The 17,853-nt window shown below is 37.3% G+C and overlaps 1 protein-coding gene and 1 non-coding gene across 3 annotated transcripts in view; one reads left to right on the top strand and one right to left on the bottom strand.

The window, feature by feature from the left end:
* frya (furry homolog a (Drosophila)) overlaps positions 1 to 17,853 on the bottom strand; it is a 45,797-nt gene that overhangs the window by 24,363 nt on the left and 3,581 nt on the right. Inside the window, exons 1-14 of one of the 2 annotated variants that reach the window (XM_014992503.2) lie at positions 13,234 to 13,935; positions 7,003 to 7,202; positions 5,654 to 5,707; positions 4,730 to 4,869; positions 4,537 to 4,627; positions 4,349 to 4,428; positions 3,748 to 3,828; positions 3,063 to 3,231; positions 2,797 to 2,889; positions 1,800 to 1,898; positions 1,150 to 1,251; positions 867 to 970; positions 403 to 511; positions 222 to 308 (exon numbers count right to left, since the gene is read on the bottom strand). In XM_014992503.2, the coding sequence (XP_014847989.2) occupies positions 222 to 308; positions 403 to 511; positions 867 to 970; positions 1,150 to 1,251; positions 1,800 to 1,898; positions 2,797 to 2,889; positions 3,063 to 3,231; positions 3,748 to 3,828; positions 4,349 to 4,428; positions 4,537 to 4,627; positions 4,730 to 4,869; positions 5,654 to 5,707; positions 7,003 to 7,202; positions 13,234 to 13,303 (1,479 nt within the window). In that variant the 5' untranslated portion in view covers positions 13,304 to 13,935. Of the gene's footprint in view, positions 1 to 221; positions 309 to 402; positions 512 to 866; positions 971 to 1,149; positions 1,252 to 1,799; positions 1,899 to 2,796; positions 2,890 to 3,062; positions 3,232 to 3,747; positions 3,829 to 4,348; positions 4,429 to 4,536; positions 4,628 to 4,729; positions 4,870 to 5,653; positions 5,708 to 7,002; positions 7,203 to 13,233; positions 13,936 to 17,853 lie in introns of those variants that run through there. The other variant, XM_088011684.1, reaches the window with a different exon arrangement.
* trnav-uac (transfer RNA valine (anticodon UAC)) lies at positions 17,480 to 17,552 on the top strand. Its single transcript has one exon. It is a non-coding gene; the product is annotated as a tRNA-Val (tRNA).

Here is a 17,853-nt window from a genome sequence, read left to right on the forward strand (position 1 = left end):
CACAACACTATCCGTCCTGGAGAGTTCTAGTGAAAAAAAATTAAAGGAAATAAATGCAATCATTTCTACACGTATTTTATGCTATAAATCCACTTTCTAAATTTAAAATAGAAGAAAGAAAGTACAACTGTAACTAATATTTTAATAGGCTACATTTTGCATCAGTATTGTTGTATTTTTTTTTATTGAAAACTGTCTCAGTGACAAAGTAGATGACGTACCTCAGGATTAAGACTGAAGGCTTTCGCAGGTTTTCCAACGCAGAGAAGGTCAAAAATGATTTCCTTCATGGCGAAATCCAATCTTTCCTGCAAGGAAAATAGGAGAAACATGCTTATTTCACAGATCTTAACCTGAGTGTCAATAACATCTACTAAGAGAATCACAGCACATTGCATTTACCTGCGCAATAAACTGAATGATTTTGACAAATATATTGAGGGGCATGTCTCTCGGCACCACACTGCGAGACCCTTTAGGGAAAAGCGTCGTTATGATGGTGCTCAGACGACTGTGAACACACACAAACATTGTTTTAGAATAATGGGGTTATAAAAATTTACTTTCAAGATATGTTTCACACCTCTTAAACACGAAAAAACCTCCTTTAACCTTACATTTTATGTCCTGTAAACGTATTTCAGTACCTTGAACTATTTCAGAAACAAAATGGAAAGAAGAGAATGCATGGTTCTCTTTTTAAATAGAAGTTCTTTGCAATATGTTGCTTTCTTGAGTTATGAATACTTTTTTAAAGACACAATAAATACAAATAAAAATACGGCATCATCTGGGGATGCTAATTTAGTGCTGAGGCATGAAATTACTGTAAACTACTAGCAATAAAGCAGGGTAAATAGGTTTACCCTTGGGTTGCTGTGTTGCTTTCACACTTTATTCTGATCATGTAAACCCACAACAGGCGATACAGGGACTCCAGAGCAACACGAGCCATTTTAGGATCTCTACTCTGTAAGATAAAAAAAAGAAAGTTGCTGTAAAACCTGAACAAAAACTAATAGTACTTCACATTTACATATAGTCAAAAATACTTCCTGCAGTCATACTGCCATTTAAAGTATCCAATTACATAAAAATTTTTACAAAAACCACTTCTAGTAAAGAACTACAATCTGGTTTAGACGTTACCTTGAGATTTGAAAGGCAGTTGTTGAGGAAGACGTGCCATCTGTTAAGGAAGAACTGCTTCTGACTCACACACAGCAGACAGGTCACCAGTGGATAAAAGGCCTGGGAAAATGAAAGCAAAAGTTTAGACAAGAGTTTTGGTCATAATGTGAATAAAACGTAAAACTACTTAGAAATATCCAGGCATAATGAACATTGCAGAAGCAAATCAAGGAAACTCTCTCCAAACTGCATTGTAAAATCTGATTTCTCACAAAGACACAATGAGGTTTTCTTCTGTTATGCTATTTATTGATGGTGGATACTTCATAACATGTGTCTGTTGCAAACGCTGCCTCTCCAGAGAATGCAGATTTCCACTTTTATTGGGGATGCTTTTGTTGCCTTTCTGTGTGAAGTTGTGAGTTTTATTTATAGCCCTTTCATGGGGTTGGAGCTTTACACTTAAAAGCACATAGAGCCCTGCTTTCAAGCTTCTTTTGACAATCTGACTGCTCTTATAAATTATTTGTAGTTTGGACACAAACTGCAACTCTGAAATAAGTTTACACAACTGTCACCATACAACAGAGGCTGCCACGGTAAAACCAGAAACATAAAAAACAAAAACAAAACCAACAATCACTGTCTGTTTCTGCCCCATAACTAACCAGTGAGTGCTTCTTTCTTGACGACAGATCCAGAGTTGTGTCGTACAGGCTGTCCACAAAGTTCCTCAGGCAGGGTACATTCACTTCGTTCTTCACGGCCTAGAGCGAGATCAAGATTAAGGTTAAACGTTGAGATTTCTGCCTAAAATGGACCAGAAAATATAATCTAGAGAATCATTGCTCATGTCGACATGATCAAACTCAATAAAAGGTGGAAATTAATCGTTCCTGTAGTGGTATAATCTGACATTCAGCATATTTTTTTTTATTTGTTTAACAAACCCTCGTTAAGAAATAAGAGACAATAGCACACTATTTAGCACCAGGGATTTGGTTTGTAGTACATGCAAGCCATGGAAGAAGGAAGATTTTATGTCTAATGAATCACTTCTGTCTTGGTTTGACCTCTTGTTTTTGATCATTACATTGTTGAAACATTCAAGAGAACCAATTTATAGTTTTCTGACCAACAGCACAGTGGATATATATTATGAGGAGGACAAAAACACTGTTGAAAACGGAGGAGCAATACTTTTCTTTTTAAGATAATAAGGGAAAGTATCAATATGGTTTAATTATTTATTATTACAATTAGTTTCTAAAAATCTAGATGGATATCAGTCTTATAACAAGTATGTAACGCAAAGATGGGAGGCCTCTGAAAAATGAGGAGCAATATTTTAATATTCTGCATGCTGTCACTGTTTTTGTCAGATATTTGGTTGTGTTTTTTTTTTACTATTTCAATAATAGTAATAATAATATTTTAAAATAGCAGCAGATGTCTGTTTATTTTATAACTTATCCTGTCATTTTATCAATTTCACATTTGAAAATATTTTAAGTTTATTTTGCACAGAATAAATATACTAAAAATATTTTTCGAATGTGCTCTTGCAGTAAGAAAATATTATTTTTTTTGGTACTTTTCAATATTTCAATTCTTGGCTACATTATTGAGTAATAATTGCATCATTTATAGGATGAAGAAATTTACCGCAGCAACAGGCACCAGGATCTCAACGAAAACACCAGCCAGAGCATGTTTAATGTCCTTATCCTTGACTTCTAGAAAATACTGGGCGCACTCCTGCAAACAAGAGAGCAACAGTTTGCAGAATTGCGAATTTTGTAAAAAAGTCTTTGCTATTCATTACCTTAAAGACAATAAAAGACTAGAAAATGTAAGATCAACACTCAACAAGCAAGAAGTAAAGAGAGCCAAGTTTCACTTAAGTTTTCACACTGTAAATTCTGTTGCACCTGCATGAACTGAAAAGAAGCTTCAAAGTCTTCGACTGGATACATCTTCACTCGGAAGAACTTGACCCCCATGATGAGGCTGATGGTGCTCTGAACGACATACGGACTTTGCTCTTTCTGCCTCAGCTCCTTCAGTTCAGTCATGAACTTCTTCTTTACAGCAGGAAACCTGAAAATGTGTAATGTTTTATGAGCACGTACATGAAGAAGCCTCAATTGCTATTAAGAAAGTAAAGCTGACAGTTGTGACAAAAATGAAAAGTGCCAAGGTTCAAGAAGCACACTGATGAAAACATGCTTCTTCCATCAACATATAGTTAATACATTTGAGGCCCAGGACAAATTTCTCATCTAACACTTATTCTATTCTTGAAACATACCAGAGATGGAATTATCTCTAAAATCTCAATCTAAAATTGAGTAAAAATATGAATAGCATGTCTCAAGATATTTAGTCAAATTAAGCAAAGCATAGTTTGAAAGCAGACCTGCAGCTCGTATGTCTGCTTTAAGGATTTCCTCCCTGCTGTAATGATCCTAAAAGTTCAAATAAGCACAATATTTTCCAGTACTAGTTTGGCATTAAAGACTTGTCTTAAAGTCTCTTTCAAACTCATAAAACACATCTTTTTCAGAAAGTCCTCACACAACAAGCAGAAACTTAAATATATAAAATCATGCTTACTTTGACTGAGCCAACACTCCTATGACTTCAGCATAGAGGTCTGCTACAGTGTGCATGTTGCCAGTGTTTGGACCATGGTATCTGTTGGGGAAAAATTGCAACATTAAGAAGACTAATGATTTAGAAAGACCACTTTGTAAAAGTATTTATACCCACTGAACTTTCTTGTAATTTTTCAAGTTATAACCACAACATTTTTCGTATTTTATTTTATGCCATTGGTCAACAAAAAGTAGAACATGACTAAGTTGTAGAATGACCAAAAAAAAATCCAGAAAGTGTGGCATGTCTACATGATTCATATAAATCTGGGCTAAATTTGGTCTGTATTTGGCTTAATTGAAAAATAATGCCAGACTTGGTTTTAAAATTTTATTGGAAGTCCGAATGTAGATTTGTTTTAGCTGAAAACTAAACTTTCACTGCTTAGGAATAGTATTCACATTTATTATTACTGCAAAAATGTCAAATCCCAATGAAAAAACATGAAAGCTTGTGACAAAATATAAAATAGTTTAAAATATTTGACATGTCTGAACATTGTGGACCTGAAAAAATAAATAAATAAAATCAAGTCGCACTAGAAGTGATTAAATCTTACCCCTCTTTGTATTTAAAGTGCTTAAAGGCTAAGTTAATGACTTCATTGACCAAACCGTCAAGGGCAGGGTAGAGCGGCATCTATTTGAAACAACAGAATGAAGGTGAAAGTTTTAGACTTCAAAATAATAATAATAAAAAAAATGGCAAAAGCAGCTGTTGTGAGACAAAGGTTGGAACAAAAGTCACCTGTTTTAAAACTTCTATAAGAACAAGAGAGAAGATGAAGTCAATGGCCAAATCTCTCCTTTCAAGCAGATAATCTCTTTGTTGTTCATCACTGTTGGGAAAAAAAATGTTATGATCATAGAAAAAGAAAAACTGGTGTTTCTTTACAAATGGAATCATTTATGGTTAAGCTAATCTGTCTTCAAGTTCTCACTTTTTGGACTTTGTGTTGGCTCTTGGTCGGTATTCGTGCAGCTCTTCCTCGAGTCCGTTCTGTCTTTTGTACCAGTCAAACAAAGTGCGCAGGATGGAGGGAAGACTATACTCAGCCAGTGAGCTCATGGCGCTTATCAACTAGAGGAACCAGACATAGATGGTGCAAATGCACATTACTGTTTAGCAGTTAACATACCAAAGCAGGAGATAGCAATCAGTGCTTCCTTTGTTTATTTGTGCAGCAATTTCAGCTAAAGCTCCAACACACATCACAGATTTATTTGCATCTCTTTAGGATTCAAGCACTTAAAAGTTAAATGGAGCAAAACTAAATTAGGGCACATTTAAGACTAAATGAAAGGAGTGAAATAAGATTATTGGGCAAAGCTGGTTCTCTACGGGACCGTGCCCACGGGGCAGCCTCCCTTAATGTTGGGGGAGGTCCCAGCAAAGGAAGGAACAGGCTGGGCACACAGGAAGGGAGGAGAGTCTGGTTGGACTGGGGCAACACAGCGAGCCCTTCATTCAGCACCAGGCTCCAGAAGAATCCGGGCTCTGTAGAGCGACTGAATGGCCTCGCGCAGCAGCACAAACACACCTCTGTGGCTGTGAAAAAGGCCTTCTCTGCATAACCACAAACCTGCAGGACACACCTTGTGCTGAGCTGGGGCCAAGTCACAAGGTAAACACCGAGTGAACCTGAAAGACCTTTTGGGATGTGAGCAGAGCTTTCAACCAGTTCACTGCCGTAAAGTCACATTTATATTTGACGTGTGAAAAATACATCTGCCACAGAGCACACAGAAATGCATTAAACACAAGTGCTTGGAGGTTGTAGTGAACATGTGAAAAATAACCAAATTCAGTAATATGTTGATAAGAGAAGCACTTCTTGCAGTTAAAAGCATTTCTCTGCACTTACTTGGTCAAAGTGAGGATCCTCTCCCCGCTGTAGTGACTTTGTTAATGGCTTTTCCTAAAATGAAAAACAATATTTACTTATTTACAACTCAGTTGTAAAAGATAGCAATTAATATTTAGTTTGAAGCTCCTAAATTCAGCCAATCTGTCAGAAAACAACATGGGACCACTTTTGAACTCATTCATCTGTCTGCTTACAGGTAGCAGTGCAAGTCACACAGCTGAAACCAGAAGTTTACTTACACTGAATAAAAAGACACATTTATTCGTTTTTTTCACTGTGTGTTAAATTAAATCAACATGTAATATGTAAATATTACATAATGTAAACTAAACATAGTAAAGATTTGACATATTTACCATCAAATCCAAACCACTTTTCTTTCTAATTGCCTCCTTTGCCTTTTTTCTAACCTGACCCAGGAGAATTTCATCAGCCAAACAGCAGTTCAGAGCACTTTAGTTGCTGATTAATCCAAATAGCAGAAAGCCTGATGTGTGTGACACTGACATTGCGTGGGCTGATGGCAATATCCTACTCTCTCGCTTGCAACTCTGTCAAGCCGCTAAGCCACAAACTCTGATGAACCATTTAGATTTTTTAGCAAATGCTTTCACTGGAGAATCCTGCTTTTGTTTGGGGACAAGGATAGTGTTTGTTTTTTACAGACATAAGTGTTTTAGCTAAAAACATTTACAATCCACTAAGAGTTTTAGATAAAATACTGGCTTCAACGATAATATTAGCAGGAAGTTACTGTGTGCCTGTAACATTGAGCTGATATTAATTACTCATCTTGTCAGAAGAATGTGGAGAGGAATCCTCCTTTCTACATTCCTCTAGGGAGTATTAAACAGACACAGAACTAGACACTTTCCCTGCATATTTAACACTTCCATGCCGACTGAGGTCACAGATTAACAGCCTCCATATTCAGCAATGGTTTGTCCACAGTACGCTTAGAGAATACAGAGTCATGAGTGCATAAGCCTGGTTAAAAATAATAGAAAAACTATTTCTGGAGGACATGTCATCAGAATTGTGAATATGGAGGTTAAGCTCCATGTAAGTGTCCTGCTGCAGTTTAAAACAGTTGGTGAAGTTTGGCTAAATGTCAGTTTTGAGAGTGTTGCCAATATTAAAATGCACTGATCTACACCAGTTAGTTGTCAGCTGTACAGGTTTTCTTCTGACCTTTGTGCAGTAAAGTATATTTTCTTTATTTCATTTGCAGATTATTTTTTTCCTCCTTCAAATCAATTCAAACATTTGATATGAAGAAAAGTTGGGCTACAATCAAATTGGGCTCCTTAGGAGCAGCAAGCGTTCACACCGTCATTCTCACTCACCAGCGGCTCGGCCATGATAATGCGGATCTTGCGCTCAGACACGGTGGTGAAGTTGGCGAAGAGGCTCTTGAGGACGTACTCGCCAGGCCGGCTCTCCGGGTCGATGGTGATGGGCATCATGGCTGGTGGACCTTTCTCTCCCTGAGGACAACAGACTGGAGGTATGGGAGGTTTACTGTAACCGTTCCCCACTGGTGAAGCTGAAGAAAGGACACAAGCACACGCGTATGGGTTTAGAAACTACTTAGTTATAAAGGACATTGTTAACTAAAGCTCAAATGAAGGGGGCATGATTAGCCACGAGTCTATACAGAAGAGTAGACAAGCAAACGGGGCGCTCGAGAGAATTTTCCCAAACATGGACAAAATGTTCCCAACTTGATGAGCATTCCACAGCATGACTGTCAAAAGGGCACCGGTTTGCCCTTCGACTGCTTTTTCATTCCTGCAGTTACTCAGAGCAGGGCCCATATGGAAATTAAAACACCACGGTCGGCAGCTGGTGTTTTCATTTTGTACCAGCGATGTCATCGGCCCTACAAGGAAGTGGGAGCCTTGAACATGTGACCATCTTCAGGCAGTGCTGTGATTTGGACAATGTTGAAACAGGGGTGGCTTGACTGAGGTCATAAAATCCCATCAACTAGGGCTTTCCAATGTCTGGGACAGCTGAGGTTTCCTCAGATTGTATGTGGAAAACAGACAACACACTAATGCGACTACTTTTTCTCAGTTTTACTAAATACCTTAATGGTTAGGAATATGTTTTCATGACAAATACATTGAAAATCTATATTTGCTCTGAACGTAATTTGTATTTCTATTTCAAATAAAGAATTACATTCCCTGTGGGCTTTTTTTGTTTTTTTTACTTTTCCAAGTACAGCACAATTGTTCTCTAAATTTACAATAACCGAATCCATCCTCGCTTGCATTCACTGAGTCTACCCAAAAAAACGGCAAAGGAGAGACAAAACTCCAACAAAGAAAACCTGGACCTTAAGCTATCCTCATGAGTTAAAGATTTACCCCAGTGTTTCACTCTACTGCCTCCAGACAGAAAAGAGCTTCAAATAGTCCTGAAATCAGTGCCAGCATCTCAAACTGAGACATTTAACTTAGGAAATTACATGTTTACATGTGGATGAAATAACTGACTGGACAAAAGAGGAAGTGAAGCATATCTTTTGCACAGCATACAACCGTTCCTTGTTGATTTTATTTAAGACCCGACAAAGAAATGTTCAGATTTCTTAAGACACTTACTTTTCTTATAGAGGAAAAATATAAGAAGCTATTTAAAAGACAACTGTCTTTTCTAAAAGACAAAATTTCAGTGATTCTGGCTGTCAGAGAGAGCAAGACTTCCAGCTGATAACAGGATGACTGAATAACACACAGCAATTTTGTTCTTTTTGCTATACTTTTGAGCTTTGAACTATTTTTCCACTGTGAAACATTCTGACATAAAAAAAATCCTCAAAGCCTTCTTGGATTTTAGAGAACTTTAGCTAATATGCTAATACGAGACACTAAACATCAGAGTAATTTGTCTTAGCTTTGAAATAAATACATATTTGATCACAGCTCACAACAAAAATGGTGGGATTACATTGTAGTTCTTAAGGAATCATAATCAGCTAAAATTACTATTGGCAGGTCAAAGCTTTAGAAAAACCACAGGACAGAAATTGGTCAAATTATTTGAGGCCCCTTTGTACAAACTTGTTTTATCACATGAATCTTTTTTAGCTGGAAGAAAGTGCACACCATAGTGAAAGGGGAGTCTAAATTTCACACGTCAACCATTGTAAACAACAGAAAGACCAGAAATGCTATTTTTAGCACCTAATTAAGACTCTAGAGTTCTGACTAATCTGCAAACAACTAGCTAAAGAGTCCTTTTAGTTCCACCACAAGTTTCCAGCAGGTCTTTTCAGGACATGAAACAGTCGAAGCCTTCCAAGGAATGCCCAGTATGCGTGGCAACCTTTTACAGCTTTCAGTACACGCTTTGCTCATTCATGAAAAACTCAGCACCTACCCAGACCTTTGATGAAGCTGATCATGCTGGCCTTACTCCAGCAAACCGCCATTCTGTCCGTTGCGGTGAATGACGACATGGTATCTAGGACCGTCCTGAGTCATGACAAAGGCTAGCAGAATCCACCAACTTTCATGTCTTGTGTGACAGCTGGCTGTGGTCTCCTGGGTATAGTTTCCATGGTGCGCAATTTGCAATAGCGGGGTGTGTTTAAAAAAGAGGGAGAAGTGTTTGGAATGGGAAAGCACGCAGTCTCTACTGTAGATCTGTCGCCCTCTCTCTCCGAGCTCCCTCTGAGTTGGCTTTCTCAAGCCTTGTGACCAGTCAGTGCCTTCCAAGAGTGAAGGTCAAGCGGGAATTTTTAGCTGCACAGAGATGAGGTCCAACATGCTATGGTGGCATAGCTGTGTGACTATATTTGTCCAGGCATAAACACTATACTTACAAAGCAGTCCTCCCCTTCCCTCCACATCTGTGATTGTAAAGCAAGAGGCACAGAGGAGCACAGTGTAAACACCATTCTTCATCAGGCACTGATTCACCACCAATCCCTTTAAATTTATGATGATGACGATGATGTTTTTTTTTTGTTTGTTTTTTTTTGTAAGTTGGTCATAAAGGAAATGATTTTAGGTAACAGGAATGGAGAGTCTCTGCCCAGCACTTTGAATTCATAACAGGCCAAATCATGTTCAGCAGAATAAAATCAACAAAATGTTTTAATAATTTCCCAAGCCAATGAAGCTAATTTGAGATCAGATATAAAGAAAGCAATCAATGGGAATTTCAAGCCTTTTTCTGCTGCTCCATACAAAGTCTCAGATGTGACATGTGACTCTACAAACAAGAAGCTTGGCCACAGCATACATTACATCATCGCTGGGCTGGAAACACCCTGAGCATGGTGGCGATCCTCACAGAACAATGCAAACAAGCTAACAAGTATATATACAGCTCTGGAAAGAATTAAGAGACCACTTAAAATTATCAACTTCTCTGACTTTACTTTGTGTAGGTACATGTTTGAGTAAAATGAGCATTGTTCTTTTATTCTATGAACTACTGAGAACGTGTCTCCAAAATTCGGAGCAAAATTTTTCTATTTAGTTGCAGAAAAAGAGAAATGGTGAAAACAATGGAAAAACATGCAGTGATTTCAGAGCTCAAATAATGCAAAGAAAACAAGTTCATATTCAGTTAGAAACAACACTAATGTGTTAACTCAGGAAGAGATCAGAAATCAGTATTTGTTGGACTAACCACAAGGTTTTCAGTGGGTTCAGTCCAATGGTTTCTTAATTGTATGTATTGTATTGTATTGTGACAGACAGACAGACAGACAGACAGAGAGAACCAGTGGGTCCGTAGAACATGATGTTTGTTGGAGAAGTGATGATTCAAAGGTGAGTCAAATGCTAATATACACACATATACACAGACTCAAATAGGAACTCCATTTGTGCCTAATCCAGACATTTTCCCTAACTCTAACCATTCATAACCGTAACCTTAACCAAAACTTTATTTATACCATACCTCTAAACTTAACTAGTAGAGAGCATTCCAATTTAAAAAAGAAGAGCAGGAAAATGTCCTCACTTTCCATAAATTACCCCCTTTTATTGGTAAAAATGGCTATAATGGTCGTCCATATGTAGCATATACAAAGATACACGCATGCATACACGTACATGTAAAGTGGTGTAGTCTTGAGGATCATCCTATTTACTTAAAAATGCCACATTCATGTTGGTCTGAGAACAACGTGGGTGGATATTTATATTTCCCTGACTTTTTTTGTAACTGGACCACACATCCCAGTAATAAGACGACTCTTTGAGAAGGCTTTGTTTCAGACTGCAGAAACATTAAATTGTAATCATGGACCATAAGTGATCTATTTTAGTTTAAAGTTAAGCTAAAAACGCATTTGTTTAGGCCTGTTTTTAGCATTGTGACACTTTTATGTTTCCACCAATGTCACTTTCTTTTGTTTTTATCTGTTTTTACTCTAGACAGTTTTTATTACTGCACTGATGGAAAACACTTCGTTTAAGTCACTATTCTAAAATGGAAAACAAGTAAAATTTAATCGATTCATTGAATAAAAATGCTCAGATACTATTTACTTGGTTAGTGTTGTATAATACAATATGCGTATACCTGTTGAACTTTTTTTTTTTTTACATTTTAGCCACAAAGGCACATGGATTTTGTAAACCAGGTTATTTTACAAAAATAACATCCAGATGGGCCTCATGTGATGAATGTAGATGAAGAATTTTTCTCTGAATTATCAAACTCCCAGTACATATACAACTTAACTTGTTGAAAAATGGATTAAGAAAAACATGATACATTTTTTCTGGCAGCTGAAACATCATAAGACAAATATCCTAACAGAAGTTCAGGGCTTAAGTTTTGAAAAGCAGGAGAAAGGAAAGCTCAGCGGAAAGCAGATTAAACTGATGGTCTCATACTATTGACTATTAGTTGTGCTTCGGTGAGTGGACATCATGCTGCGAGTGGCCGCCTGCTGAGAGAGCATTTCAGTCCAATTATATAAGTGAGCAACCATTTAGAAGACTGTATTTTACTTCCTGCTTAGCAGAATAGGTTTCTGCATGTAATTATGTAGTTACAGGAAGAAAAAAAAAATCTATTCACTTCAATTCAGAAATACTTTATTTGATCCCAAAGGGAAATTAAAATGAAAAAAAAAAGTCTGTTCTGCTAAATAATGTTGAAAAATAAGCAAGTTCAACATTATCAGCAAATTAAATTTGCACCTTTGCACACCTGTAAGCAGAATATATGTATTTCATGAGAGAGAGTGTGTAAACAATGTGTTTGTTTACTTTTTGTAGGAGTGTCGTCATAGCTCGTCCCAGCAGCTCCTGCTCTGATTGGCTGAAAGGGAGCTGACCTTCATGCAGTGTGGACAGCAGACCTGACGCAGCAGCTGCACAATACCGGCTCTGTGCTGCTGTCTGTCACTGTTTTATCAGAGCTGAACACGCTGACTTATTAAAGATCAGTGTCCAAAGGGTTCAGAGATTCTGAATCTCATCGTCAGAAAGTTCAAATGTATCTTATGAACAGTAGAAAACATATTCAGCCTGAATATTTTGTAGAATGGGCAATTAAAAAATAAATAAATAAATAAATATATATATATATATATATATATATATATATATATATATATATATATATATATATATATATATATATATATATATATATATATATATATATATATATATATATATATAATTTTGTGAACAAAATCAATTGTGTTTTCTTTTTTTTTTAACAATACAACACTATGTAAAAGCTGATATTAGCTGAACATATCAAATGCAGATGTACTGTTACACCTGGGCCTTTATCACTGTACCAAAGTGACCCACAGTGAGGATTATGGAATATCATCAGGAGAGGGTTCAACGTTGAGCATGTGGACACTTTGCTTTATGGTATCTCATTTCAAGATAATTTAACTGAAATATGGATTCGTTGCACTTTCTATTCTACACTTTATTATATTCCGGTTCACACATTCACAGTTTTTTTTTTCTTTTTAAATATACTGAAAGCGATGAGTTTCAATGCCATCACAGTGTACTATTGTTGCTCATATGTCTCACTTTTAGCAGAATATTGCACTGATCCAAAGCAGGAAGACAATCCATCCCAACCTTGTGGGTTGAGTGGAGGGCAGTGAAGCTGTTGGCTCCGGACAGAACATGCAACCAAGCTGAACCTCCTCTAATCCTATTACCGTAACCTTGCATTAAATAAGACCTATTGGGACTCAGTCAAAGGGAAGGGCTGTGGTTTTTCAGCAGACATCTGAAAAATCTCCATGAGTAAAGGTAGCTTAGGTGTAACAGAAAAAAACAACTCTGAGCATCTTTCTTATTGTCGGTAACTCTAAGAACTGCTCACAAAAAATGTATGCAAGTTGTTTAGAGTGATTAACTCTTGCTACAAGAAGTATTTTGGTAATTCTTCTCCAACTTTGCAGCACAAGGGTACTTTCATTCAACCCTCGAGAAGCAAAAAGCATGTCATGTCACAGACCACAACACTGAGCTCTAAAGTTAGACTTGCAGCAGAGTTGCAGTCTCAGTCAGCCATCTCCGTTTGCTGAACACAACAACAAGAGACAAGCTGCTACTCACTTCCACTCAGTGATTTCAACAGGGACTTGATGCTGATTTCAAAGAAGCCCGAGTCCTGCTGGCTGGTCATGGTTGCAGCTTCCTCCTTTCCCCCTTTTTTTTCCCCTTCAGCAGAATCAGCAGTGGCGGCGGTTGAGCTGGGAGCAGCGTGGCTGTCACCTCTCTGTGACGCACACAGCGCTGCGCTGACGAGACCCAGAAGAAAACACCCGAGCACTGCCTTACTTTCCCACTCCTATCTGGTCCTGTCCTTGGCTGTAAGTCCCATTACTATCCCTCTTCTCCCCTCCCTCCTCACTCTCTCAACATCTCTCTGTCCCTCCAAAGCTTTGGCAGGCAGTGGGCGGCAACACAAGCTGCCTTTAAATAACTGCGCGGAGGCTGAGAGTGCAGGAAGCAATCCTCTTAGTGGAGCGCGGTTAATAATAACTACTGTTTTCTCTGAGCACAGAGCCTGGTGATGATGACAGCAATGCATTTGGTTATTATTGTGTGACTGGCACAGTCTTACATGTTGTAAACATTGAAGAAATTAAGGCGTATGGGAAGCATGATGGAGACATTATAGGAAACGGAAGCGATCGTATAATTCAGATAAAGTGCATCAGAGCAGGAGGAAACTGTAGGTCTGGAATATGATCCATCCTCACAGCACCATATTTAAAAAATAATGTTTAATTAATTTGTTTGTACAAATAAGGACTGTCCCTGTGTTGAATGGTTACTGGGTATTTTTACCACGTGAGCAAGTCAGGGTATTTTCAACTGATAGTCATTCAGCACATTTTGGCAACAAAGCAGTTGTTTTGTGCCTTTACATAATAAAAAACATCAGATTGCCACCATGAAGCAAGCAATAAACATTTTGTCAAACGTCATCATGAAAATCAAACACAAACAGATCAAATATGTGGATCAGTGTTCCACCTATGTTGATCAAAGGTGGGTGTTTAGCCTTGATTTACAAGCTGAACACCTTATGTGATTTTAAACCACAAAGCCATGTCAGATGTACCTCAGCAAACTTGGTCAACACCATGTTTGAACTGACATTTTCTTATAATTACACAATCTTCAGAGCAATGTATTCATGCCTGTATTCACAGAATGGTACAGAGCTGCTAAATCCATTTACAGAGTGATGAGACTAAGGGTTTGGGTGGAGGAGGCACAATGGACTCCAACAGAAGTGTAAGAAGGCAGCTGCTTTCAACTCAAATTTTACTAGGATGTAAACATTGTTAACAAAAACATCTGAAAAACCACAACTTTCAACATAAAATCCCTACATAGCAGTCATACTGTCTACAGTGGTCTTCTCTACCAGGCCCAAAGTTAACTAGCCAAATATAATAAAAATAAAAAATCACATCTGATGGTAAATTTCTCAGATTATAATGTAATCCCCATACATTTAAATGGACAACATTTTTTTGGGCTTACTTCTAGAACAAAATAAATCTAAATGTAACCCCTGGCTACACAGATGTCTGGACTGTGGGATGGAGCCTTAGTCCAGCATCTGCTCCAAGAGCGATGTCTGTATCTGAACTGGTACGGAAACTGAATCTGATAAGCCCCAGTTCTCTTCTTTTATGATATCTTTCACAAGTTCAGAGCACAAATTAGTATCTTAAACTTTGGCTCAATATTTTTGCTCAATAAATATAATAACAGAAATAGGACAAAAATATAGGGCCACATATTCTACTTTTTCATGCAAGATAATATTCAGTATAAATGGCATAACATTTTCATAATTTATTTATGAGCAGATTTTGCTGGCCTGATTAAATGCAGACAGTGCTGAACACAACTGAGGTAACTTTGACTAGACACTAATCTGCTGAATGAGGAAGATGACTGTGATAACGCGAACATGGCAAACCTTATGGGTAAAATGTTATCATTTAATAGGGGAGAGAGGAGTTAAAGCTGCTCCGTGTCTTATCAAAGAGTCATTCAGCATTAATACACAAAAAGCCCATCCAATACATAATACATCTTTAAAATGATAATAACTTAAATAATAATGTGTTAATAATTCATTACTTGTTTCCATTATGACGTAACCTATCAAGATTAAAAATACCCTCTGATTCTGCCTTATCTATTAATAAAAATATATGTGTTGTATTTTTTTTTCAATTTGTTGTCTTATGCTGAAAAATCTCCAAATATGTTAGCCGCTTTCATAAACCTGATTTCAATAACAGCACCAAATGCAAACATTCTTTAATAACTTATCATTTTATCACTTTTGATGTTCATACAAATATAATTTATAGATCATGTGTAAAGTTGTGCCACAAAACAAAGTTTAATCTTCTTTTAGAAAATGGCAGGACTATTAAAATAAATAATCATGAAAGCAGATGTCTTGACCTAAATGTACGATGAAAACATCCTTCAATAGCCCATCCACGCAGCCTCTCTGCGCTCTTAGTGTAATCCTATCAGAGCTCTGTCTGTCCATCAAGTGACAGCCACTTGACCTTGATTACATAACGCTCTGTGATGTAGAAGCTTTCACTGACGCTGGCACAGTTTGTTGAGCACAAATTTCAGCACTCAGTCATCACGATTTTAATAAACAAAAACCTGTTAGCCTTCTCCTGGGGAATATCAGCCAAGCAGAATAATATTATTCCTCATATTTCTTTAACAGAGATGCATTAGTCATGATTTAAGCGACTTCACTTAAATTAGCATCACTTCACCCGCTGGGGTCTGAACGCACTTCCTCCTGGTTCCCATCTGCAGAAAAATCTGCGCTAATTCATCAGTCAGTTGGATCTGTCTGATCCAAACAGATCAACTGAACTCTGTGAGTGTTTTACCCTGAGCGGTCCGGCGTGCGCTTTTACCAGGATTATTTATTTATTTATTTAGCATGGTTTCGCTTCTCCGAAACGGACAGATGTTACGTCTGCAGCTCCTCCAGAACGTCGCTCTCCTGGGTAGCGTGAACCCAGAAGGCTCCATTTGTTAAATCCGCTGGATGAGTTACTCCCAGAGGTTTCTAATTCTTCGCAGCGGCGGAGCCACGTCCGCAGTGGTTGAGCTGCGGACTGCGCATGTTACAGTCTAATTAACTTTTGCATCGTCATTTATTTCCTCCAGATAAACTACCGGCTCTTCAAATGGATTAACACAACGTTGCATTCTCTTTAGTTTTCTCTGGTCTGTAATGGAGACTTGAGTTTAACACGCCATTTCAACCAAAGGTTTGTAATGCGCTTCCTAACCATTTTTTATTTGTAAGTATTGATTTTATTTTTTAGCCAAGCCTCTGTCTCTGCTAATGACATCTTCAATACATTTTTTGATCCCAGGCTTAGTTTATGGACTGAACAGACAGAAACAGTTACCATTATACATTTTGAACTGTTGATTTTATTTTTGAACCATTTTTTTATTGTAAAATGTTGATTTTATTTTTGAACCATTTTCTTATTGTAAAGTGTTGATTTTATTTTTGAAACCTTATTTATTTTGAAGTGTTGATTGTCTGAGAGACCTTTTGAACCATTTTTTAATTTTATTTTTGAACCATTTTTTTTATTGTAAAGTGTTGATTTTATTTTTGAAACCTTATTTATTTTGTAGTGTTGATTTTATTTTTGAACCCTTATTTATTTTGAAGTGTTGTCTGAGAGACCTTACACATGAATTGCCCCATACAGGGTTTGAACTGATGACCTCTAACCTGCTGAGCTAACTCACCTACCTTACAAACCGTTGAGTTTCCATGGATTTAAGAATAACTTACATGATCTTACCACAATGGAGATTTGATAAAAGTGCTTATATGCCAATGTTTTTCAAAATAACATACATAATATTTTATTTTCCAGAGATTTTGTATTTTGAAGTGTTGATACCATTTTTAATTTTCAAGTGATTGTATTTCAGAGATATTTTTTATTTAATGTCTTAATTTTATTTTTGAACCATTTTTTATTTGTAAGTATTGATTTTATTTTTTAGCCATTTAACCAATTCTCTGTAGAACCATTTGTCTCTGATAATGGCATCTTTAATACATTTCTTTGATCCCAGGCTTAGTTTATGGACTGTAATGTGAAATTGGGCACACTTATAAGTCTGACAGTTTGTTCACCAAATTACTGTGCTCTCTGAGAGGATCTGTGGTATAAGTATTTGACATTGTTCCATGCCCATCGTTGACATTAGTCTCTAACGAAATGTGGATCATTTACCAGGAACACTCCAAGCAGCATGAGTTCCTGTAGTGTAGTGGTTATCACGTTTGCTTTACATGCAAAAGGTCTCTGGTTCAAAACCAGACAGAAACAGATTTTGCATGTTCTATTCATCACAGGTGTTTACTAAAGGCCAACAAGGGTCTGTGGTGTCATGGTCTGTACTCTGAATCCAGGCATCTGAGTGCAAGCCTCAGTGGAAATTTTCATGTTGCATCTCACATCATCGACTTTGGAACCTCAAACTGAAACAAAGCAGAAAAGTTCAGTTCCTGTAGTGTAGTGGTTATCACGTTTGCTTTACACGCAAAATGTCTCTGGTTCGAAACCAGATAGAAATGTTTTTTGCAGGTTATGCATCTCTTGGGGTGCAGTGAGACAACAAGAGCCTTCC

The sequence above is a fragment of the Poecilia mexicana genome, unplaced genomic scaffold (genome assembly GCF_051168715.1).
Source record: "Poecilia mexicana isolate PSO_F unplaced genomic scaffold, ASM5116871v1 scaffold_13, whole genome shotgun sequence".
In the NCBI taxonomy this organism is placed as follows: domain Eukaryota; kingdom Metazoa; phylum Chordata; class Actinopteri; order Cyprinodontiformes; family Poeciliidae; genus Poecilia; species Poecilia mexicana.